Source organism: Streptopelia decaocto (assembly GCF_964273445.1).
Source record: "Streptopelia decaocto genome assembly, chromosome: 23".
NCBI classification, from domain to species: domain Eukaryota; kingdom Metazoa; phylum Chordata; class Aves; order Columbiformes; family Columbidae; genus Streptopelia; species Streptopelia decaocto.
The window spans coordinates 4914618-4940217 of NC_138678.1; the positions used below are offsets into that span (position 1 = coordinate 4914618).

The 25600-nt window shown below is 48.1% G+C and overlaps 1 protein-coding gene across 8 annotated transcripts in view; it reads left to right on the top strand.

Moving 5' to 3' along the window:
- Positions 1-25600, top strand: part of PUM1 (pumilio RNA binding family member 1) — a 55506-nt gene that overhangs the window by 24249 nt on the left and 5657 nt on the right. For 4 of the 8 annotated variants that reach the window (XM_082071404.1, XM_082071405.1, XM_082071410.1 and 1 more), the window contains 15 exons: positions 1003-1169; positions 2071-2341; positions 5137-5230; positions 6427-6543; positions 11784-11935; positions 13532-13670; positions 14644-14787; positions 15713-16006; positions 18155-18391; positions 19791-20058; positions 20535-20664; positions 21353-21487; positions 22828-22965; positions 24568-24693; positions 25026-25147. In XM_082071404.1, the coding sequence (XP_081927530.1) occupies positions 1003-1169; positions 2071-2341; positions 5137-5230; positions 6427-6543; positions 11784-11935; positions 13532-13670; positions 14644-14787; positions 15713-16006; positions 18155-18391; positions 19791-20058; positions 20535-20664; positions 21353-21487; positions 22828-22965; positions 24568-24693; positions 25026-25147 (2534 nt within the window). The remainder of the gene's footprint in view (positions 1-1002; positions 1170-2070; positions 2342-5136; positions 5231-6426; positions 6544-11783; positions 11936-13531; positions 13671-14643; positions 14788-15712; positions 16007-18154; positions 18392-19790; positions 20059-20534; positions 20665-21352; positions 21488-22827; positions 22966-24567; positions 24694-25025; positions 25148-25600) is intronic. The other 4 variants (XM_082071406.1, XM_082071407.1, XM_082071408.1 and 1 more) reach the window with 4 other exon arrangements.

Here is a 25600-nt window from a genome sequence, read left to right on the forward strand (position 1 = left end):
ATCAGAAGATTGCTTTTAAAACAATCTTTCTTTTCCTAAATATGGGGGGGGGAAAATCCCCTCTCCAATTAGAGAGAATGGAAAAATGATGTAGTTGATACAGGATTCCAATGCCTTGCTATGTACCAAGTGCTTTTCCCTCAAATGAAGTGGAAGGTGGGGTCTGAATGGCTTTGTGACAGCACCAAAGCTGGCTCTGATAAATATGTTTATATGCCCCTTGCTGTTTTTTATCATAAATTATGTTGTTTTTCCTCTCCCTTTTGTTGTTCAAAACTCTGCCCCTGGCATAATCACCCTTTATTCTTCTCCCAAGTGAAACAAAATGCAGGCATTAAGGGCAGAAATGCTGCACTTGTAATGCTGCTCCTAAAACGCTCAACAGAACAGAAATCATCTCTTTTTCAATCATTTTTTTTTGTTCATTTCTCCTCAAAAAATGTGTTTTAGCATGATAGAAACGAATGATCGAGCTGGTGATTGAGTGGAGTGCTCCTGAAGGAGCTGTGCCTTGGAATCCACAGTAACGCCCCGGCTGATGTGATCCTGCTCTGCTCAGATACCTGCGCCTGTCCAGCCCATTGCTGCACCTTGGGCAGCAGGACGGGGGCTTTCGGGGGCTCGTTCAGTTTATAGCCCTTCAGTGCACACTGTTGTATTTAAAGGTTAATTTTGAACTGCCCACATCCCATCTAGAAAGATGACTTGGATAAATAGTCTTTAAAATTATTTTGGGGTGGGGTTTTTAGAGCCTATAGAAGCAGATCCCGAATTACTAAATACAAGATGGATAAAACCCATCTTGGAAGAGTGAGAACTAATTCTGTTACTTTTTCAATTAGGATTGATTATTTTGCTTTTTTATATTTCTATTTGTAAGAATTGATGTTTGCAAGTGACTCACTTTATTGTGACATATTTCTTTGATTTGTTACCATCTCAGAATAAAAGTAAAATGGATCTGAAATCTAAGCTTATTAAAATCACGTCTCTTTTGCCCAGGGGCCAAGGGATGCAGAGAATGATGAGAGTGACAAAGGGGATAAGAAAAATAAGGGCACGTTTGATGGCGATAAATTAGGAGATCTGAAGGAGGAGGGGGATGTGATGGATAAAACAAATGGTTTGCCTGTGCAGAATGGGATCGACGCAGATGTCAAAGACTTCAGGTACGTGCACCGTTAGTGAATAATTAACCAGGGTTGCACTTAATATTTTTTGAAAGATTTTCCAAAAGCCTTTGAGTCATTGAAACAGTTCGATAAGGACGTTACAGTGTACACAGGGACGCAGTGAGAGAGGGTGGGGGGTAACAGCCGATCACTCTAGTCTGAGCATATTGTAGTCTGGTTTGATTTTCACGTCTTTTGTAAAGACTCAGGGTGGGATTCTTATGGAACCACCTACTGGAGATGTTGGCTCTGATTATATACTGGTCTGAATTACAGTTGGGGCTTTGGATGTGCCTTGTAGCTCCCCAGGGATGAAAGCCTTGTGCAGTGGTGCTGTTGATGGAATCGATGCATGGGTGTTTCTCGCTGGCCTCTTGTCGACACGTAGGGAAGCTCAGAGCAAACCGGGCGTGCGGGGGCGCGTTGCGCTGGCTCTGCGTCCACGCGAGCCGCTGCCCGCCCAGTCCAGTGCTGCTGGTCGGCATTAGGAAACCATAGCAGCTACGTCTGCAAGGCTGCGAGCAAGATACGGTGCCAGAGCGTCACATGGTTAATAATTACCAGAGAGCTCGATGAAAAAATAACTTTGGCATTTCTGAAATCCCGGCTTCTTCTGACTGACTCTCGTAAGCGAGGAGAAAAAAGAAACTGGATTATTTTTACCCTTACACTGTAACGGGTCTTTGAGGTGGGGCTGGGGGTTTTGTGGATGGTGGTGGTTTGTTTTTCTAATAGAAATTGTTCTGTAGAATTCATTTAGGGAGCTATTTCAGACCATTTTTTTCCCCCCATTTATCACAACATCTCTGAACAGCTCTGGTGAGCTCTAGCGTCTGTTGGCTCTGTGTGACATGGCATTCAGTGGACACCCTTAGTGACGAGTATCTTCTTTCCATAGCCGTACACCCGGTAACTGCCAGAACTCCGCTAGCGAAGTCGATCTGCTGGGGCCAAACCAGAACGGATCAGAGGGTTTGGCCCAGCTGGCGAGCACTAATGGTGCCAAACCGGTGGAGGATTTCTCCAACATGGAGTCCCAGAGCGTCCCTCTGGATCCCATGGAGCATGTGGGGATGGAGCCGCTGCAGTTTGATTATTCTGGCACCCAAGTACCCGTGGACTCGGCCGCGGCGACCGTGGGGCTCTTCGATTACAGCTCCCAGCAGCAGGTAACGTGTCCTTGTCCTGCCCTGTCCCGAGAGGGTCGTCCTGGGTTAGCGCCGGTTCTTCTGGTGGGGAGAGGGACAGAGGGAGGTTTGGAGGGGGATGGAGGAAGACTTGGGATGGCTTTGCCATCTCTGAGCCGTCTGCAGAGCAGCCCTGAGGACCTGTAGTAAACAGGAGTTATCACAGCGCTTTTCTGTCAATCGTTTATAGCTTAAGTTTGCATTGCAGAAGAGGTTTAAATTAGTAAAAACTGCTAAACAAAAAAAACCCAAAGAAAACAACAGCAAAACAAACCCAACCAAACAAGAAACACAAACCAAAACCACCCAACCAAAGCCAACCAACAAAAACCCAAACCAACAACAACAAAACACCCCCCGCGACCCACCCTTGAGCATTTAAAGTGACTTAAGGGCCAGACGCCGGTTCAGCCCCGGCCTTGGGATCCGCGCAGCACCAAACGGGGCAAACTGAAGGAATAATGAATTTAAACTGACTCTCTCGGACTTGGGCCTGGTTTAAAACCCGAGGTCGGAGTCCAACGCTGCAGAACTTTATCTCAGCCCGGCGGGTTTGTTTGACCTTTTCTCCCACGCGAGCGGCCTGAGCTTCTCATCCCGGCCAAGAAACGCGAGTCCTGGCTTTGCTGTTGGCTCCTGGTGAATGCTGGGCCTAAATCCAACGATCGACTCGTAATCCACTCCTGTTCCTGCTAGTTTGGGTAACGATTGTAAACTTTTATTGCTTTCCTTTTCCAAGTGTGATATCCCTCAAAGAAGAATAAAATCCTTTGTTGTAGCTGATTGTGAGAGTATATAACGAGCCCTGGCTTTCCTGAAACATCTGATCTTTTGAACAAATAGCTCGTTGGCGCTCGGCATTGAGGAGAGACCGTTGCCAGGTTTGTGCTAAAGACCCAACTTCAGAGAGATATCGTGGTCTTAAAAGCAATGTAAATATCTGTGTTAGAGCTTGATCGGTTGGTTTATGATACAGCAGGTTTGGGAGGTGAATGATGGAAAGGTTTTTAATGATTAAGCTGTGTAGCTGCACTAGAGCTCAGAAAGAAGCAAAGAGAAGCTGGTGTCAAGTCTCTTACTCTGGTGCAGGGCCTGGCATTCCCAAGAATGACTTTCAAACAATGAAACTTGTATATTTGTTAAAAACACGTTAGAGCTAAATGAGAGAACCGCTTTTTAAAGAACCGTTAGCGATGGGAAAATAACTAGGAATGTGAAGCCTGTAATTTGCATTTTGTCAGTGTTTTCTGTTTAAATTAAGGCTCATTTACAGTGTCGAGTGGCTTTTATTGGTTTCTTCCCACCTTTAAAAAGCAGGATTTAAATCTCTCCCTTGTGTCTGTGAAGCGGGGATTGTGGGGGGCGCGGGGGTCCCAGCTGCCCGTGGGAAGGAAATCTGCCTTCTAGTCCTTCCCGCTGGGCTGGCAGGGGGCAATAGGAAAGGATCCCGCCTGTAAAAGTGTCTTTCCTGGTCCGTTGGGAAGCATCATGTAGTTGGAAGGGATTACAAGCAAGTAAAGCTAAAAGCAATATTAAGAAGGGAACGTCTTAACCACGTGTAATCTGATTAGAGATGTCAGATGTTTCTGTTGCAGAAGAAACTGGTTTACGGAAATCTAATCTCGCAATGTTTCCGTGAGGGAATAACTGAGACTGGGATGTGCTGGTTTCGTGGAATTCCCTCCATGAGCTCCCCCCGTGTTGTGAACACAACAGCAGCAGGTGCAATATCAATACTTTGAGTAGCTCTGTGTTTTTTGCTAGTGCCTCTGATACAAAAATGGATCATTGAGCTGCCTTTGGGAGGTGTGGAAGCCATCACACGTGCCCTGCACTAGATCCAGGCCTCAGCTGGGTCCGCGCCATTGACCACGGCTCCGGCTTCCTCCCGTCAGCCGGTTCGCAGTCACCTCACCACCCACTCGTCCAGACCGCACTCTGATTTTCTTCACAATGCAGTTGCTTGTCCTGCTCTCCTGAGAACCAACTCCAGCTTTTGTCTATAAAAACCTCCTTATTTTCTCAATGATGCCAAAAATCTGGGCAGAATCATTATTGCAGTAGCTCACTTGTCTGAAGGAAAGGCAGAGATAATAGGAGTGAAAACTGTGGAGCATTTAGGTGTATTTTTTTTCCAAGTGAGTGGAGAGAGAAGACACTTATCGCAGCGGTTTGTGGGGTTGTTCCGCCTCAGCGATGGGCCCTCGTGGCCGTCGGAGGGATGAACGCTCCTCCCGGCTGGTTTGAGCGGCTGCTCAGCTTGCGGATCCTGGGGTGTTTTAATCAGAGCTGAACGATGCTTTGCTATTGGGTCGATTCAGGGAACGTTTTGTTTGGGTAGAGGCGTTGGGAACTGGGGAAGTAAGTTTGTAGTAAGGACCTGGATGAATTACAAGAAACCCAGATGATGTGGTGGCAGCTGCTGGTGCTGCCCAGGCTGCAGTCAGCGCTGGGGAGAGCACGGGTTGGAATCAGAATCCGGTAGGTTGGAAGAGACCCTCAAGATCATCGAGTCATTGAATGGCAGAGGAACCCCTCGCTGTGGTTTAGCTGCACTTCAGAAATACACACTTTTCTTTTGCAGATGGATTATCACGCGCAATTGATTTCAAAGGGGCTTGTTTTTTTTTTTCCGTTCCTTTTGAAACGTTTCCCTTTACAGCAAAGCGTCTGTATTTGTAAAAATAAACCTGGTGCAAAGGAATTGCTTTAAAGGGAACGCAGAGGATGCTTTCAGTGCGAGAGTAAAGGGCCGTGTTTGTGTTTTGTCGCTCCAGCTGTTCCAGAGGCCGAACGCCCTGGCGGTGCAGCAGCTGACGGCGGCGCAGCAGCAGCAATACGCCTTGGCCGCGGCCCACCAGCCCCACATAGGTGAGTCTTCTTTATTCTTCTTTTATTCTGTTTATTTAATGCTTTACATTTTACTGCACTTCTGTTAATGCTCAGAATACATCGGGGAAAATACGGGGCGGGGGGGGGGGGCAGGATTTGGTAGGTTTTAAAGAATCCTAAATATGTTTTTGCAGCTGGTATTTGGCATGCAAGCAGGAGGGTATTGAAGTCCTTTGAACGAGGTGTGAATTGGAGTAAACAGCACAGGGAACCGAGGGGAAAAGCACAACTCGATATACACCTGAGTGTGCGTCTTGTGGTTCAGCTGCCTGGGGTCTGACCTGAAGCTGAAGATGTGATTTATGCAAACACATGATTCATGTCATTAAAACAGCAGAGATTACCTGGGAAGGAAGCGCTTAATCCTGTGCTGGGAAAAGCAGGAGGACTGTAGAAGGGCGACTCGTGGATGGTTCAAGTCAGACTCTCTCAGGGTTAAGCGTTTTTACACAATAAGCAGTTTGAAGTGCTGTTTCTTCCTACCTGAAAGCGTGATACCAGCGCTCTGGGACACTCCCGGCTCTGTGCAGCGCCCTCCTGTGCCTGTTGGAGTTCAGGGCTAGACCTGAATTAAAATCATTTAGCTTTTGAACTTCCTCCCCCTCAGCTTCGCCCCCCCCCATGCCCCTTGCCCGCCCCCCGGTAATTTCTCTAATGATTAAACTGCTCCCTTGCAGAGGAGGGAGATGCCCGCACGGCAGCGATAGTGCCTGTGCGCTCCCGAGCTCCTTCCAAACCCATTAACTGAGGTCCTGGCATGGTGGAGCGGGCACGGAACTCGGAAATAGGGCAGATCAGTTCTCAGTCAACTTGCTATAGAAAATATGGAGTAATAACAAGCAATTAGATAATATCTAGCTGGTGTTAATAGTCATCTAAACAGTAAGGGTGTGTCTGCACTGCAAAGATACGTGAGCAAGTGTGGGTATTATATTATTTTGCACTTCAGTTTTCCTTACGGGGCATTGCATCCTTGGAATTGAGCTTCTTTATTGTAAATGGTATTCTCTGTATATTGTTCTGTTAAAACTCTGGGAATCACAGAGTTTGCTCCCTCCCCATAGAAAACCACCTGTAAAAAGCTTGCAAATACTAAAGCGAGCTGAGCTGTTGCGTTGGGCAGCCAGGTGTTCCGGCAGCGCTGGATTCCTAGTGCAGTTTGTTTTTACTGACAGGTGTGTTTTCAGCAGGTTTGGCCCCTGCTGCCTTTGTCCCCAACCCGTACATCATCAGCGCCGCTCCGCCGGGAACCGACCCCTACGCCGCCGGACTCGCAGCAGCGGCCACGTTAGGTGAGACGTTTCCCCTTGTCCTGACCCTCCTCTGTACCCAAACTGCTCTTCGAGTCTGTGATTGTGAAAATTAAATATTAGTACATGGTCATTTCTGTGGAGAGGTAATGGTATATCAGCAAGGTGAAACAATTTGTCTTGGAAACCCTATTTTCTGTAGATTAAATGTGATGCTTCTGGTGTCACGCTCGCTACGGGCTCCATCTCTGTTGAGGATAAACAACCAGAGCAGATCTGAAACGCAGCACTTGCAGACATGAACGTTGCTGCGTGTTTGGGGATTTCTGGTAACTGGTGGTAGTGGGAGATACCTTGGAAAAGACACCCACTAAATGCTGGAGAGATGGAGGACGTGTTTTCCTGCCAGGAAAGTTGTATCTCACTGTTGTTCAGCTTAATGTACTGCAGCGCATCCTGCAAATGATTCCTTTGCTTTTTTGCAAGATTCTCTTGAGAATTAACGCTTTTTAGGTTTCTAGATAAAAACATCCCATATCTGCTGTGAAGCCTATGTATGAATATGCAGTTTCCAGATGGCGAGCGAAGATGGTGGCTCTTGTCTTCATGTGAGATCTTTCTCCCAAACGTTCACGTACCAGTTTCCAAATTCTCACCAACTGTCACAACCAAAATTGTTGTATCTCGAGATGACAGCTCGGTAAAACAGCTTATCCGGCAGCATGCGAACACGTTGTACGTTGAACTTTTGCTGCGAGTGCCATAAAGTTCTTGCCTAAGCGTTGAGGACGAAGGATGAACGCACTTTCAGGAGAACATCTTTATAGCCACGCTCTTCTTTCTGTGAGCCACCGGGAAGGGAAATCTTCCACATTTCAAACAAAACCTGCTTGGTTCAGAGCAGTTTTTGGTTTTTAGTGGAGTCTGCAAGCTGTTGCCACCCTCTGCTTACAACTCGCATCCTGGCAGCACATCGCTTGTACCAAATCACACCCGTCACAGGTTGGTTGGGTGTGGGTATCACGTTCTGCCAGGCGGCGCTGGCCTTTGGTACGTGAGTTTTTTGGCGTGTTTAGCAGTTCTTACATAACGGCTGCTTTGCCGTTAAGCTTTGAGACCAGTATCAGGTCAAGCTCTGGAATGGGATTTCAGCAACTGTTACGCAGTCAGATGGTGTTTTTAGTGGATCATATGGAAGGATGTAAAGCATCAAGATTGTAATTGGAATATGAGCTTTGGACTTTTTGGCTGTTGTGAATTTTGCATGCTGATTGCATAATAACAGTGCGAGATTAGGTAACAACGTGGTGTTGGCAAACAGATGATGCTGTGATGAAATGGCAGAAAGCCAAGAGCCGGAGTACAAGGGTATTTCTAATAGTCCAGGGGTCGATAAACTCTCATGTGATGATGAATGTGTGGCAGTGAATGAGTGACCCCAGCTCTGGTGACAGACACAAGGAGGAAGCTGCTGCAGGACTTGGCGGGGAAGAGGTGCCGGAGTGATAGCGGTTCCAGCTGGAGTCAGAGGAGGCGCTTTGGGAGCGAATACCAGACAAAGAGGATTCTGCTGACCTTTCTGCGTCACCCCCGCGCTCCTGAAGCCGGTGCTGCTGCTTCAGGAACGCGCTGCCGTTCAGCGGAGCAGGGGTCAGCGTCTTGATTCCAGAGAAGGCCCACACGTCACTGCCTCCAGATCTCTTGCAAACAGCGAGTGTGTCGGCAACAACTGCTTTATTTTTCCCCTTTTTCTCGGCAGCGTTGCAGCTGCCTGATATCTGATTGAGGCCGTATAAATTGGAACTGGGGAATAACATACCCCAGGATACCTAAAACATCCCAAAACTTGGCATCAGGATCTCTACTTGAATGATTTTTAATCTTTATGACTCTGGAAAGCAAAAGAAAAGGATGTATAATGTGCCGCAATGTTACAGCCCTGAGAAACACGAGTGACTTCGCCCATCTCCCTGGGCTGCGCACCCTGACGGCTGGAAACGGCCCATAGCAAACCTCACTGCTGCTGATGTTTGGTGGAGGAAAAGCAGCGGTTCTCTCTGGACTCAGCAGCTCTGGAGGTGTTTTCTCTGTAATGACTGAAAGGGCGTGGGCAATTTAAACAGGTAGAATGATGTATGAAGTCAGAAGACCTCCCCGATACGTACGAGAGCGTTGAATCGGGAGGACTGGAAAAGTTTATGAGATAGAAGAAGTAAGTTTAGAGTCGTTGGTGGTTTATTGCTCACAGTTACTCTTAAAGCGGAGGGGAAACTTGTGTGTTTGATGGCAGAGATAATTCTGTCAATTAAGATTCTGCCGTTATGGCAGCTTTTACGTGATTGTGAGACTGTCAGCCCTGTGATAATAGTCTCTGCTTCCCAACAATGGTAGCATTTTACAGAACAAATCTGAATGCAGAGGGAGGGCCTTCCCAGACTCAAGAAGAAAAATCAATTGTGAGTTTAAAGCGTGTGGGGAGGATACTGCTGTCTTTAAAAAGTGATGGGAAATTGCCTTTGTCATTGGAGACAGATGTCACTCAACAGAGAGGAAATCTCGCCTTTGGTGAGACACGTTGGGAAATGTCGGTTCCCTCGGGTGGTGTGTTACAGGTAGAAAAGTGTTTCTGCTCTTTGTAGAGAAGTGGGTGCCGGAATAATCTGCGTACAGGAGGAAGGCACGTGGTGCTCCTGGGGAATTGGGAAGCGATCGGCTCGCAAGTCGCTGGTGATTGATAAAGTCGCTATTTGCAGTTGCATTTGCGTTTTCAGCCGTGAGGTTCTTGCGGCCGTTGGAGCTGGCGGGGCTCGGTGCCGGTCCTGGCCGAGGGGGCCGCTCTGCAGACAGCGGTTCGGCTGCGGACGGCCCCTGCGCCACCAAGGCACAACAGCTGGTTATGAACACACTTACAGATGGTTTTGCTAATGTTGCTTGAAAGGAATATTTGTGGGTGTCTGTGGCCAGCGTGCGAGACGTAGTAGTGGGAATATTTGATTTCAAAGGCTCTAGAATGGCTTTTATTTTCTTATATATGTGTATCTTTAATAAGTGTAAAAGCAGGTGCAATCTCTGCCGAAGTGAGGAGGCGCTGTGCGCGTTTCTCCGGGTCTGGCGATGATGACACACTTGCCCTCACTGAGAACGCTGTTCGGTAATGAGCCCACTCGCGCTCAGATGAGCTGAGCCAGACTCGCAGCTCTTTTAAGCCCAGCTGCCTGCAAACTTCAAAGACTTTGTGCCTCTTCTTCTGTTAAACACCTGAGGCTTTGGCAGATCTGATGAGCAACCTCTAACTAGGAAGAAACCTCATCTAGACTACGCTTGTTTGATAATTAGAACTGAGATTAAAATAAGCCAGAGAGATGCCCAGATTTTGCCCAGGTAAATGGTGTTGCAGCAGTTTCCCGATAGCCTGAGGGCAAACGCAGACTAATTATTTGCATGAAGGGGAGCAGTTGCAGCTCTTTTCCTGTGGAGTGCAGGATCTGCAGCTGGCATCTCGTCTGCATGAATGTAAACAGGTTCTAATCCACCAATTAGCTCTATGTCTGTAATTACTTAGGTCAAGATGGGCACTACCATAGTGGGACCGATTAGTTTTCTGTAGCTTTTTTTGTTTTAATTTAGCTACCCCTGCACAGGAATTCCTGGGGGTAAGAAACGTGTGGCTGCTGCTCCGAGACAGAACCCCGAGCGAGCAGACGAGTCACCTTCTGACGAGAGGCAGTAAACCCAGCAAGGGGGGATTTCGCGGCTGAGCTTTAGTGCGAGGGACAAATCCGACTGTTGAGCACGTGTTGAAGTGCCTGGTGTTAGAAACAGGCTGTTGTGTAACAACATCTCCTGCTGGGCCCGCGTGTCACTGACCCCCCAAAGGCCTGAACGGGGGAAAGCAGCATGATTAAAACCAAAAGGAGAGTAACTCTGACACTTCTGAAATATGAATTTAACATTTGATGTTGAACATGAGATGAACGTGTTGAGGTGTAGCCGAGTCTCTGCAGCGCTGGTCACTGAGATCCAGTCTGTTGCACAGCGAGTTGCTTTTGCATTGCGGAGCAGCTCGTTTGACACACGCGTCCTGGCTTTCCCCCTTTGCCACAGCCAGGCTGACACTACGCGGTGGCCTTTTGCCTCTCTCTTTTTACCCTCATTTTTGGGACAATAGTTTTTCAGTCTCTTTGGACAAATAGTTGCATTTTGTGCGTGTGTTACACTTGTTCTCCTTGCAGTATCTTACCGTAAGACCTAACTAACAGCAATATAAGATTACTTGGTTAGAACTCTCTTAAAATAGAAGCTGTTTTTACTTCATATAAGAGCAAGTGTGTGCTTCAAATTCACTTAAAAACTTGTTTATTCTCCAGTGTCAAATAATGACCATGGCACTTTACCTTCAAAAGGCCATCGTGCTATAAGGGCAGGAGCCCGTGGGACAGGTGATGTATTTGAAAAGCAAAGGAGATGCTTCTGCTTTTCTGCTGACCTTTCCAAATGATACAGAACAGACATATTAAAAAGTATTATTGGATTCACCTCGGGGTTGCGTGGTGGGAGGGACCCACGGTTCAGCGCAGCGGGCTCAGCGTTCTGCCAGCTGCAGTTATTGAAGGATATAGGCTGCTGTTCTGCTCTCACCAAATTAAACGTGTGGTGTCCTGAGACTCGGTAAACCACACAGAATCTGCAGCAGGCGCTTTTTCTGGTGCTCTCCGAGATTTTTTTAAATATTTTTTTAAACCTCTTAAGTTTGAGGAGGGATGTGAAAAGATACAGGATCATACAGGATCATGCAGCCTCTTTTACGGTGGTTTGCCAATGCAAAGTGGGACTGAGTGACTAGAAAATAGTATTTTAAGTATTCAACGCTATCCAGATGCAAAGAGGTTTTAAAAATTGATTGGGGAGCTAAATATAGATGTTATTGAGCTCTGAGTGTCAGCCAAGATTAGGAGAGACTTGTATATCTGTGCTTAAACAGGTTTCCTTCTCTTTTGGTTAGAAAGTTTTGTTCCTTCACTATAAAATTAGGGTACAACTGTAAGAACACGGGATTTCAACAGGATCGCTGGTAGCAGAATTTGGTCTCACCCAATACGGTAAAAAACAGTAAAGATGAAATTTCAGGTCTGACTTCTAAGCTTTTAAAAAACAAATAATACAAATGACAGGATCCCTCTGTATTTGCAAAGGATTTTAAGCCCTCACCTGGTGATGATTCGTTAACCCCAAGAGGAGCGGCGGGTGTTTTTGTGACACTGACGGTTCCCTTGGTGTTTCAGGCCCGGCCGTGGTTCCTCACCAGTACTATGGAGTTACGCCCTGGGGCGTTTACCCCGCCAGCCTGTTCCAGCAGCAAGCGGCCGCCGCCGCCGCCGCCACCAACTCCGCCAGCCAGCAGAGCACGCAGCAGGGCCAGCAGGGCCAGCAGCAGGTAAGGGCCAGCAGAGCACGCAGCAGGGCCAGCAGGGCCAGCAGCAGGTAAGGGCCAGCAGGGCCAGCAGGGCCAGCAGCAGGTAAGGGCCAGCAGGGCCAGCAGCAGGTAAGGGCCAGCAGGGCACGCAGCAGGGCACGCAGCAGGTAAGGGCCAGCAGGGCCAGCAGCAGGTAAGGGTTTAACTGTGGTTATTTCACACCACAGTTCTGGAGAACACTTTGCTCCTGACCCAGTTAATGATCAAACCTCCCCAGCCGGCAGGTCCCGGAGCTCCCACGGGTACCCGTGCGCTCGGTTAGAACAGCGGTAGGAGCGTCTCAAAGCCATTTCTGCTTTGGCATTCAAAGCAGGAGCCTCACCCGTATGGACGGTGTGTGCTCAGAGAGCCGCTGCCAAGGCTCAGGCTCTTAAAGTAAAACCAGCAATCATCAGTAGGCTTTTAAATATTTTTTTTTATTACTTTTATAGCCATGAAGCGAGCATGAGTCGGGTTCATGGTATTGTTTTTAATGCAAACCTTCCATCCGTAAGAGGATATGGTATATATTTTTTGGATGAAATTTTTCTAAGCAGTGCTGAGACAAATATTTTGGAACCCTACAGCGATGATTATGGACAGTTGATTTGTGATGCTTACAGCATCTTAACAGCATATCTATAAAAACCGCCAGCGTTTGCCTTCCTGCAGCCTGCCGCCCGTCGCATGGATTCTGCCCAGTGCCCTGGCACGGTGTCTGTACAGAGTTCACGTTCAGGCTGTAACAGCGACAGCAAACACCAACATGTCACTTAAATTCAGCATCATCTCGCAGTCTCCCAGTGCACAAAGTCATTTTTTCCTTTGAATAACTTTATGGGGTGGCACAGAATGTTACTTTTAGCACATGGAGGGCCAAAGGACGGCTGTTTCAATAAGCTGACCTTGCTGTGGGTGCAGGTTGTTCCATCACCACTTGGAGTAAAAGGCTTTTGCAAAGCAAAATGACCTGGCACAGGTCATTGCAGAAAGGTCAGTTTGCCGTTGGCCCTTTGGAGAGCAGTGTGCTTAAACCACAAGAGCCGCCTGTAAAAGACGGTGTGTGATCTCTGGTCATTGTTTCCGATGAGTAAGTGTCATGTCACTGGGTCGCTGTTTTCTACGGGGGCTGGCAGCTTGGAAAAACCCCTGTCACCTCGTGTCATCAGCCCCCAGCTCCTCCATTGGGCTTTTTAAGGTTTCTGCTCAGTGCTGTCATGGCACAGACCAAATGTTCTCTGGGCTGGGCCAGACGGCTGTGAAACCAAGGGCTGATTATGGCAGGTATATCAAGAAATGAAAGAGGTCAGATGATGGAGCATTTCCAGATTCTGCTCAGTAAGCCAGAGAGGGGGTGTATTATTTAAATGAGTCTTCTGCATTTACCCATGTGAAGGTTTGTGATGGCCAAGGCAGCTCTGTCCAGGGTAAAGGGGACAGGTTGTCTCACTCTAGTTGTGACAAAGCTGTCGTTGCATGCGAGAACGTCCACTAGACTGCTGCTGTGTGTGGTGAGTGCATCTTGCTCCGGCGTCCCCGAGCCACCGCAGCGCTGCCATGTTCCTCTCTGTTCCACAGGTTCTGCGCGGAGGAGCCAGCCAGCGGCCTCTGACCCCCAACCAGAACCAGCAGGGCCAGCAGACCGATCCGCTGGTGGCCGCCGCCGCCGTCAACTCTGCGCTCGCCTTCGGCCAGGGGCTGGCGGCCGGGATGCCGGGTAGGGCTGCGGCTTCCCCCGTGCCCGGGACAGCTCAGACAGTGGCATCTTGTCTGTGCTGGCACCTTTGCCGGGCGTGCAGCACCGTTTTGTTTTTATTGGTTTTTGGTGTTAACCTATGGGCTTAGATGGCATTTTCAAGAGGCTGTTAGATGTGACCCTAACTACCAGTGCGGCATTTAACTTAAATCAGGGTTTAGGTCTCTTTGCCACAGATGGAAACAAATGTTATCAGCTGTATTGCTGTACGAGTGCATTAGTTGCTTGTGTATCCAAAAAAATTGCTGGCTCCTCTTGGAAATTGCTTTCAGATTTCTCTGTGGATCATGCTAGCTTATGTGATCTTTGTGTTAAAACCTCAGAGCTATCTTAGTCCCGTTCATTAGCCTTGTCTTCCCATCCCTGCCAGGTGTTTGACTTTAACAGGATAAGGACTTGCTCTTCATAATTTCTTCCAGGCCAATACTAGTGGCTTAAAAACAAGAGAATTAATGAAAGGAAGCTGGGTTTACTGTAATTTAGGGGTTTCAAGAGAACAGCTACTGCCTGAATTTTAACTCTGATCCATGAGGCCGTGTGGTACAAATGCTTTTGACATCCAGTTATACAGAATATTGTTTTAATGGCAAAGGGCAAACTTAAGGATTTTTTTTGAATAATGTACAAGTATGTCCTGCTGGTCAAATGTAAGAAAAGAGGATTATTTTGACCTCAGGTCTCCGTGCTGAAAGTGTCACATGGTTGCTACGTGGCATTTTTTGTGGCATAAGAATGTGAGAAAATAAGTCTTTTGTACCTGGAAGCCTTACCAGTGTGAAGTTGTAGACTGTTAATACAGAGCAAAAGCTGTTGTTGCTTTTTCCATTCAGATTTTCCTTTGACAATCTCATTGTGCTGTGCTCGCCCGAAGACGACTGATCCGCCTGCCGCATTGTTTGTTGCTTTACCCCGCGTCTGTGCTTTGCCTCCCCAGGTTACCCCGTGCTGGCTCCTGCCGCTTACTACGACCAAACGGGTGCTCTGGTGGTGAACGCGGGGGCCCGGAACGGGCTGGGCGCCCCCGTCCGCCTGGTGGCCCCTGCCCCCGTCATCATCAGCTCCTCGGCCGCGCAGGCAGGTGAGTCCCGGCCCGTCCTGGCGGGGGGATCGTGACAACCTGCCCCGTCCCCATGGAGGGTGACCCGGACCCGCGGGGCGCGCCGGCCGTGATGACACACTTGCCCTCACTGAGACCCGTCGCGGGGTTTGTTGAGAACACCTCTGTGCGCACAGTGTGCTGAGCCTCCCGAGCAGCCTCCAGAGGCAGCCGCGCACCAGCTCTGCTATTTTGCGGAGTTTCGTATGACAGTTATTTAAATTTTGTCTGTTAGCATCTAGTTTCCCGTGTAGTGAAAGGTTTTAGCCTGAGTAGAGCTCTCAGGTGATCACCTGGCTTGTGTAAAATGGTATGTGACTGGTCTTTGCCGTGGGTTGTTTGGGGGTTTATTAGGGTTCTTGGGGAGTTCAGGGCTTTAGAAGAAGTTTTCCAGCCCGAATCTCTGCGTGTGAGCAGTCCTTGCAGTATTAGTAACGGATTATGAAATGGGCCTTTTAATTGTTTCCTTGTAGCTCTTGTTTATTTTGCTTTTTCTGTTACTTGGGAATTGGCTGAGAGACAAAAGTCCTTGGTTTTGATGTTCTTAGCACCGCAGGATCGCGTTTCACGCACTGAAGGACAGTTTTACTCGTTTCAAAATTTATGTCTCTTAAATGGATATTGCTACGTGTGGGGCTGTATTGACTTGAATCTCAGATCCCGGGAGAAAGGGAACATTGTTGTGTGTTTGCTGTGTGTAGCCATACGAACCAGTGATGACCAGGCATTGCTGATATTCAGCGGCTCTGTAGAGCTCAGATACAAAGTGAGGAGAGTTTGTGAAAGGGACGTTTTCATCCTGAAAGAAAAAGAATCCATAGTAAATAAAAGGAACTGAAGTTTTAACTTCTGAAGCTGCTACGAAAATGAATTTTTCTGTGTGTGCTTCCAATTACTTTCTCTCCAGCGGTTGCAGCGGCTGCGGCTTCAGCCAACGGCGCAGCGGGCGGCCTGGCAGGAACGACAAACGGACCATTCCGGCCTCTGGGAACTCAGCAGCCGCAGCCCCAGCCGCAGCAGCAGCCCACCAACAACCTGGCATCCAGCTCCTTCTACGGCAACTCGCTCAGCAGCAATTCCCAGAGCAGCTCCCTCTTCTCCCAGGGCTCTGCCCAGCCTGCCAACACCTCCCTGGGCTTCGGGAGCAGCAGCTCTCTGGGTGCCACGCTGGGCTCTGCGCTGGGCGGCTTTGGGACCGCAGGTGAGAACGGGGGAAGAAAGAGAGAAGCGGGTGGCTCCGAATACAGATGGTGCCTGGTGAGCCGCTGGTGCACGGAGCTGCTGCGCTCAGGTCAAGTGGAAGTTTTCCTTTGGGGACTACTTTGGCTTTCAAAAGCTGCAGCACTTTCTGGTGGAACTTAATAGATGTTATATTAGAAGTACCAAAGTAATTAATTTGTTTTGTTGTACATGTTATTGTTCTTAAAATCATAGGATCATGTTGGTTGGAGAAGACCCTCAGGATCATAGAGTCCAACCATAACCCATCCCTGTCCCATGTCCTGAGACCCTCATCTCCATGTCCAACCCTCCAGGGCTGGTGACTCCAGCACTGCCCTGGGCAGCCTGTTCCAATGCCCCACAGCCCTCTGGGGAAGAAATTGTTCCTAAATCCAACCTCAACCTCCCCTGGCGCAACTTGAGGCCGTTTCCTCTGCTCCTGGCGCTTGTTCCTGGGGAGCAGAGCCCGACCCCCCTGGCTCCAAGCTCCTTTCAGGCAGTTCAGAGATCAGAAGGTCTCCCCTCAGCTCCTGTTCTCCAGGTCCCTCAGCCGCTCCATCACACTTGTGCTCCAGCCCCTCACCTGCTGCGTTGCCACAGATGAAGTTTTTAAGCAGCTTTGAGTTTCTTTGCCTTTCCCTGCGTGTGCTTGGTGGTGCTGGACTAACAGGAAGGGGCTCCGGGGTGGTGTCCACCCGTGTGCCAAGTCTGACCTCAGAAAAACACCCAAGTAACTTTTCGTGATTTTCAAAAAGCTGATCTGAGGTGGTTTTTGTGTTTTATTCTGGGGATTGTTTCTATCACACACCAAGAAAGTCACTCACTGGTTGCGATTAGGCAGCTGGAGACAAAGATTTTTTGTTGTTTTTTCAGAAAAAAGCAAACCCGAAGGTGTCTGTGGGTTTGTTTTTTTGAAGTAGAACAATTGTTTTAATTACTGCTTAGTCTCAGAGGTAGTAATTATGTCCTGAACTTCGCTGCTTTCATCAGTGTGCAGGGCAAGTTAAAACGTGCCTTTTGAACCTGCTCCGTCATAGGAGACCAAAGGACGTGCTGTTACTGCATCAAACCCGTTTTAAATAGAAGTTATTCTAAATAGTTTTCTTAAACCCAACCTGAGAATTGGAACCCTCATGGACTCAGGTAAACACAGCATCCACTTCTTTCACTTCACTGTATTTAACTAATTGAATTCAATTAGTAGTTTGCTCAATGCCAAGATGCACAAACTTGTTTTGCCTCAGTCAATGAATAAAAACGTGAGGCCGTCGCTTCTAGACCTTGTGTGCAGTCATGACAAATGATCAGTTCATTACAGTTAACAATTTCACTATTTATTAAACAAGATTTTAATGCAAAATTGATTTTTTTCTCGAGTTGGCAGCGCATTTAGAGAGTTTGTATTAGACTGTCAAGAGAACTCTTCAAAAGACGCTGGGGGGGTGTGTTAAATCGAATTCTGATTTCCATCCCAATAAAGCTTGGTGCAAACAGGAGCTGTTTTCTGATATGAATGAAAGGTGAGCACAAGGATTTCAAGTTAATGTACACGAAGCTGTACATACTCTTAAGTAAACACGAGCAGATAAAATCTCGTGTTGGGTTTGTTTTAGCTCTAATGGCCAAAGAATAAATACGAGGCAGTGCTTGTAGGGTGATCTAATATCTTCTGTTAATCTAAGTGATCTAATATCTTCTGTTAAACCAAGTGATAGGCTTAGGGGGAAGAGCTCTGGAGAACACAGACCTTTGGAAGGTTCGGCAGCAAAGCGCCAAGTGTTTGTTTCCCAAAGCCTGAATGTTCGCTGGCGTCTCGTTCTGTCGCTTCCTTTAGGTAGATTCGTATCTTCTTGATCTTCCTGGATTTCTAGATTTTTGGAGCTGTATTTCTGGATGTGTTCTGTTGGTATAAAAGCTACAAAACTGTAAATACAAAGCTAATTTTTTAAATCAGGGATTTCTGCTCAATCATTGACTACATGGTTTTAATGAGTGCATTTCACTTGGGCACATGCAGCACCCTTAGGAAAACCCCGGCCTGGAGCAGGGAGGTTCGGAGGGGCCGTTGTACTGACTGGTGGCCCGGGCAGTTTATCGACATCACCTCATTCTCTTTTCCTCTTTTCAGTTGCGAACTCCAACACGGGCAGCGGCTCCCGCCGGGACTCCCTGACCGGGAGCAGCGACCTGTACAAGAGAACGTCCAGCAGTTTGACACCCATCGGACACAGTTTTTATAACGGCCTCGGCTTCTCCTCGTCTCCCGGCCCCGTGGGGATGCCCCTGCCCAGCCAAGGGCCCGGCCACTCCCAGACTCCACCGCCTTCCTTGTCTTCACACGGATCATCTTCAAGTTTAAACCTGGGTAAGAGCCTGAGCCGCTGTCCCTTGGTACGGAGACATGACCACCACGGTGAGACACCCGCTGCTCCGCGGGGTTTTCTTTTTGGCTCGTCCTTTTCTTTCCCTGAAGTCAGTAATTCAGGGTAATGTCCATCTGCAGTGTCCCAGTGAGCATGGAGATGAGTTTCCATTTCAGAATAGGCTCAGTTGTCACGGTGTGAGTCCGAGTGACACGTCCGCCTCAGAACCCCCAGGATAGAGTCTGCGCTTTGTCCTTCCCAGATCTAGATTCTCCTGACATATCCCAGACATTTTTCCAGGAGTCCTGTCTCTTCTTTAGGGTTTTTGCCCCTTTATTCTACACTAGTATCCCTAAAAGCTGATGGCAGAGAAGTGCAGTTCACTCAGCTCTTTTTTATTTTATTCCACTTAATGTTTTTATTGCAGCCGCTCATACGCAGCTGCCAGGACAGGGTCTGTTCTCTTTGCAGACAGCTCTACCGACATTCGCCCTGAAGCTCTGCCCTTCTTAGCAGAGACTTCTGGCAGCTTTTGTGTTCTTCAGGCGGTTTGTCCTCGCTGCCTCACGTTGGCTTCTCAGGTTCCCATGCGATTAGAGCTTTTTTCCTGGGAGCACTTTGTCCCACCCGGGAAAAACCACAGTGGCTCAAGGAATCTTTGCGGCGTGTGACCAGCAGAGGGAACCCGAGCCCTGCGAGAGAGGGGAGAGTTCTCTGCTAGAGCTCTCAGCACATTTCCAACAATTATAGGCAAGGACACTGTATAAAGGTTTAATTTGGTTCCTGTCAAGTCTCGCAGTTTGCAAACTGTGTGGTGAAGTGTTACCTGTTCCCCATACCCGTGACTGTCTTAGTGTGGATGGAAATCTGTAGGGCATTTGTGAAAGCAAAGGATTTTTAAAAGTATTTATTGTTTCTAATTTATTGTTACTTGTATTTAATAGTGATTTGTTTTTTCTATCAAAAATTTTTGTACTCCTTGCTGCCCTTTTCTTATCTCTCTCAATTCTGTGCCCAGCCTCTTCTATCAGTCGGTTGCACAGCAGCAACCTGCAAAAAAACGTGGGGACGGAGGATAAGGTGGAACTAGAAACAGCAGGTTAGCGAGCGGTGGAATTGACAACAGACAGTTTTGACACAGAGCGAAGAACAGAAGCTGTTACAGTCTGTTCTTTGCTGAATCTGTAGCTGATCCTACCAACACCACAGAGCTACGCCCGAGCACGGCCCCATCGCAGTTATTTTGGGGGCAGCTCACTGGGCTTAGCTGAGATACATACTCCCTGGTTGAACCATGTCAGAAACCCATTGCGGCGGAAAAGGAGTAATTAGAAGTAAACCGAATCCCTCGGCAGCTTTATTTCACGGTGTGTGAAATCCCGGTGGTTTTATCCTTTGCAGGAGGGCTCACGAACGGGAGCGGCCGCTACATCTCAGCTGCTCCGGGGGCCGAAGCCAAGTACCGCAGCGCGAGCAGCGCGTCCAGCCTGTTCAGCCCCAGCAGCACGCTCTTCCCCTCGTCCCGCCTGCGCTACGGCATGTCCGACGTGATGCCCTCCGGCCGGAGCAGGCTGCTCGAGGACTTCCGCAACAACCGCTACCCCAATTTACAGCTGAGGGAGATCGCTGGGCACATCATGGAGTTCTCTCAGGATCAGCATGGGTCCAGGTGGGGTTCGAAAGCCTGTGCCGGGGGGAACTTTGGGAACAGCTGCTCTTTGAGTGATTTGCATCACATCCTCAAGCAAAGAGGCAGAACAGTGAAAAGGTGTGAAAAGCCAAGTAATGTGGTACTCTGACCTTTCTTCGTATTGGGTACCAGTGGCGATAGCAGGAGTTCCTCCTCTAAAATCGAGCTTACTTCGTAATTTGCCTCCTAGTCCCGCTGGCATAGTTAAACTCATTTCAAAGAGCTGTCTGGACACGAGACCTTGATGTATTTACTCTTCTAAGATCTGATTTGCTTGGAATGAGGAGATTTTTGGGGTATTGACAATGACGTGTGGCCACGGGCCTCCTGGCCACAACCACCCTGAGGTTTCAGATGGCTGGATAGGTTTAATATTTTGTTTTGCGAGAGCTTAGTGTACGAAGCTTTTGAAAGGAATTTGTATTAACAGATGTGTTGATTTTTTTTTTTTTCAGGTTTATTCAGCTGAAACTGGAGCGCGCTACCCCAGCAGAACGTCAGCTCGTGTTCAACGAGATCCTTCAGGCAGCCTATCAGTTAATGGTCGATGTATTTGGAAATTACGTCATCCAGAAGTTCTTCGAAGTAAGTCTGCAGCCCCCTGCAAGTCTTGCTTAGGTGCCCGCTGTCCTGAAATACTGGACAAGCTTGTAGAAACTCTTATTTGGCTAAAACCGTGGATACCTGCGAACACTGATGTCATCTCCTCCCCACGGGCTGTTCCCTCCTTCTTGTTGGGGTGACTGAGGTGCGAGACTCGTAAAGATTGATCTGAAAAGTAACACTTTGCTTTGAGATGCGAAAGGCCTGCGAATAAATAGCAACATACACAGGAGATGTAGGTCCAACAGGACTTTTCAGGGATGCTGTGCTGAGCTGTCAGCACTCACATATTTAGGAACACAAGAAACTTTTCCACTGAAGAGCATCTGCTGGAGGGAAGTGTTGGGTTTCATACCCGGAGGTTGAGCAGATGCCCATCTCTCCTCCTTGAGTCTGGTCTGTTCTTCCTCCACCAAGTCTTGGTGGTTCATTTATCCCAGTAATTTTACAGCAGCCCCATCCAGGGGCAGTGAGTGGGCACTTGTCACCTTGGTGGCTCCAGCACCTTTGGCGTTTCTCACACGTCTGGCAGAGGTGCAGCAGCCGCCTGGCCTGTGCCTGCTCACGTCCTGCGCTGTTCCTTGTTTACGGCCTGGGCGTGGGAGGGCGGCTGTGCCGCTTGGCCGCGGGAGGGTTTTGCGCTTGTGCTGACTGGTTTTCGTCTCCCCAGTTTGGCAGCCTGGAGCAGAAGTTGGCCCTGGCAGAGCGGATCCGTGGGCACGTTCTGTCCCTGGCTCTGCAGATGTACGGCTGCAGAGTGATCCAGAAGGCCCTCGAGTTCATTCCTCCAGACCAGCAGGTAATTGTAAGTCTCAATTTTAACTTTCTTCTCGATGTTTAACGTTTCTTGCCGTTTGGTGACCAGAACCCCGACCTTCTGTTCCTCTTGTGGATGGTGTTTTTTTGGTTTGGTTTATAGCATGTTTGTTATGTTTCATGTGCATGATAAGTATGTGGCGCTGTTCTTGGGTCTCGTTGTCATCTCCTTGTTCCACTTCACTGGTACTGGTGTTGATTGTCTGTTAATTCCCTGAAACCAAATTATGTATGTAGGGGAAACTGAGGGATGATAATGAATTAGAAGTTATTTTTAAATGCCTTGAAGAAAGCAGTGCCAGGGTTTTGTCTTTAATATTCGTTGAGATATCACTACTTTGATATGTGGGTCAATATTCCACTTTCGTGCCGAGTGAGATGTACGAGTCCCGGTTCCCGCTGAGCCGGGCCTGGCGCTGCAGAGCTGCGGATGATCGCCAGGGTCCCGCCCAGAGCTCATTAATGAAGCAGTTCCTCTGGGCTTCAACGAGGAACTCAGATGAAAAATGTGCTAGGCGAGCTAGTAATAAAGGTGTTGGGAAGGGTAATGCAAGAATCTCAATGTAGGTTACTAAATTAAACTGCACAAGGCTTTAGGAGCACACTTTCCCTTTAGGTCAGGCCTAGGCTAAGCTGGTGCCTTAGCGTGTCAGCAGGTGATGGGCTGCAGCCCAAACTCCGGCACTGCTGGTCTGAGGATTTACTAATGCTCTGTCTCCAGAAAGTTATTTTGAGTACTTTGTGCTCCTGAAATGCCTGATTTTGTATCAGTGGCAAAATTGAACTCAGCCAGTTTGTAATATGGTTAAATTCACAAAAATAACATTCTGTTTCCTGGTTGTGAAGCTTTTAGCCTGCACGTATAGTGCATTAGTCATATTTAAACGTTACCTGCTGGGATTCCTTAGTTACTGTGCAGTTTCACCTTGCCTGTGTAAAATACCAGCAAGGTCTTATCCCAGTGCAGACCCCGTTTTAGTGACACGTGAAGCCGAAGAGTTTGTGAAGTTTGGGCATTTTAGATTTCGTTGAGGGGGCGGAGGAGGAAATGGGGGATGCACAGTAAGCTGTGGATCAGTAACGTTTCTTAAATTGAGGTACTTAACTTGGAAGAGGAAACTCACGTTCAATGAAAGGAGTGCTTCACCTTTAGTTTGTAATAGTATTTTTCTTTCTCAGCACTTGGCCACTGAAACACTTGCAGTTGGAAATAGGCTGGTGCATCCTTCATACCTCCCCTATTCTCGACCATGAGTAGCAGTGCAAACTTTGCATGTACCAGCTGCGAATCCTGGTGGTGCTTTCTGTTTGTTCCTCTCCTCCCAATAGAATGAGATGGTACGGGAGCTGGACGGCCACGTCCTCAAGTGCGTGAAAGACCAGAACGGGAACCACGTGGTGCAGAAGTGCATCGAGTGTGTGCAGCCTCAGTCCCTGCAGTTCATCATCGACGCCTTTAAGGGGCAGGTGAGTCCTCCCCCAAGACACTGACTCATTCTTTGTGTTCTTATACGTTGCTTTGAATAGCATGAGAATGGCTATAACTTGTTCAACTGTTTTGCATTTTAGCAAGCATCAGTTGAAGGGTTTACACAGCAACGTCAGGGAGACAGAAGCTCTTTGGTTGTGTCTCTTATCATTTTTGTGCGGGTATTTCACAGTGAAGCATCCTTGCAAAAACCTGTGTCCCTAGAACGTCAAGTATTTTTTGACTGATGGAGGGGAAAACAAGTCTCTTATTAATTCATCTTCATAGTAACAGTGGTGAGCAGAATTTTGGGATGGGTGCAGTAAACTTGATGATCCTCTCTGTGAGCACAGCTTAGGGAGCTGCTGCTTCCCTAGGGCCCCGCACTGGGGGACAAACAGGAGTTTCATCTGGAGAAGGGCAGTTACTTGTATCCTCTCCTGAATTGATGTCCTGGATATTCACTGGGTAACTGCCTTTATTCTGCCTGTAGTCAGCTCGTCTTCCATTACAAAAATCACTGGTTTGGGCGTTTTCAACTTAATTGGCTTTGGAGGGAGACTTTGAAGTGTTGAGGGTTTAGCCACAGGGGTGTGAGGACAGCCCGGGGTTATTTCAGCAAGAACCAGGCTTTACTGGTTCGGCTGCCCCTGGACCAGTTGTCAAAGTGGGGACTTGCTTGGCTGTGTCGAAACAAGCAGGATTTGAGCTGGAAACTCGCTCAGCAGATGTGCTGGTTGGAGTTTGAGCTTTGGCCGTTCGCTGGGGAGCCGGGTGAGGCAGGAGCAGCCCCGGGAGCTCGGCTGGTGGCTCTGACATTTCTTTGACCAGCCGTCCCAGTTTCATCTGAACTTTCATGTGAAAGATTAAACTCACCACCTCAAGACTGTTTCCCTGCAGTTAATTGCACTTGAAGTCCTGTTTTCCTGCACAGTTTGCTCCGTAGTTATTAAAAATTTGTAGACTGTCAGTTTAACTTCAGTGCTCGGATTTGCTACTTCTGTTAATTTTAAGCAACCAAATAGGACTTTGTGCTTTACACAGAAAACTGTGCAGCAGTAATGAAATGTGTCATGTTCTTACCAGCGGATTTAGTAATCCCTGAGCAATGAGAAAGAAGGTTCTTTGTTGTCACTTCTCCTAAGCGCAATTAAGGCTTTTAGACATCCGTATAGTTGAAGAAAATCCTTTGCTGAGCATTTTTAGCCTTTCTGGTTCATACTATTTCTTACAAAGCCTAAAATATGTAGCTGGCGGACGTTACGCTGGATTTATTTTTCTGAAACTGTGTTTTAACACAGCTTCTAATAATGCTTGGCTGTCCCAGGGTTCCTTTTATTAATCAAGAGGCTTTATCGCTGGTTGCCGTGTTCCATGAATGGGGAAGCTGAAGTACAGGCAGGGCTGTGATGCGCCCGCGATCGCCCAGTTGGTCCCGGGGCAGAAGGTTCCAGTTGACGCTCTGGAGCTGCCGTGCAAGCCGGCGTTACCTGCCATGCTCGGGGAAAAACGCTGTGGATTCATTGAATTCCAAAAGGTTTCTAGGACTGACAAAGGCTAACAGATGTGTCGCTGCCTGTGCTTGCCTGTCTGTGTTGCAGGTTTTCGCGTTGTCTACACACCCGTACGGCTGCCGCGTGATCCAGAGGATCCTCGAGCACTGTCTTCCTGAGCAAACCCTTCCCATCTTGGAGGAGCTTCACCAACACACCGAGCAGCTCGTTCAGGTCAGTGTGGGGAAGGGGAACGTGGGTGCTGGCAGAGGTTTCTTGGTTACTGGTTTGTATCCAGAAGCTCCTGGCAGCCTGTTCCGGGCTGTTGCTGGGGTTGTCTGAACACAGGGACCCCGTTCCTGAGGAGGAATGGGGAAGAATGTAGCAGACAAGAAATGCACCTTCACTAATTAGAATCAGAGAATCATTTCAGTTGGAAGAGACCCTCAGGATCATGGAGTCCAACCGTAACCTGACTCTGGCACTAACCCATGTCCCTAAAAGAACCTTGCTTGACATTAACGGTTCCTGTCCATGTTTGTCACACGCTTCTGTCTCTCAAACAGGATCAGTATGGGAACTACGTTATCCAGCATGTACTAGAACATGGTCGGCCTGAGGATAAGAGCAAGATTGTAGCAGAAATCAGAGGCAACGTGCTCGTGTTGAGTCAACACAAATTTGCGAGGTAGGAATTTGTTCCTCAAAGTCTCCACACCCCGTGGGAGCACCGACACGTGCTGGACTTGCCCAAGAGTTGGGGTTGGGGTGTAGGGAGGGGAAAAGAGGTGAAAATAACTTGCTGCTTATCAACAGAATGCTCTGTACACTGGGATGAGTGACTGGCAAGGTAAGCTTTACTTGTAATGAAGGAGGCGGAAGATGTGGAAGAGTAGCTCTAGTCCAAGTTCTTCAACTTGACCAAGAGGTTTTTTTGTGTGGTGTTTGTTTTATTTTGGCGGTTTTAAGTGGTCCTTATCCCCTGGATGATAACAGGCCATAAGAGCATTTCGCTGTCTCTGGGATGCTGTGTCAAGCCTCAGGGGAGTTTGGGGCATCAATGTAGCAACGATTCTTTTCATCCCCCCTTTTCACAGAAGAATCTGTGCTGTTTGTACACTGAGTCTCGCTGTCCTGAGAC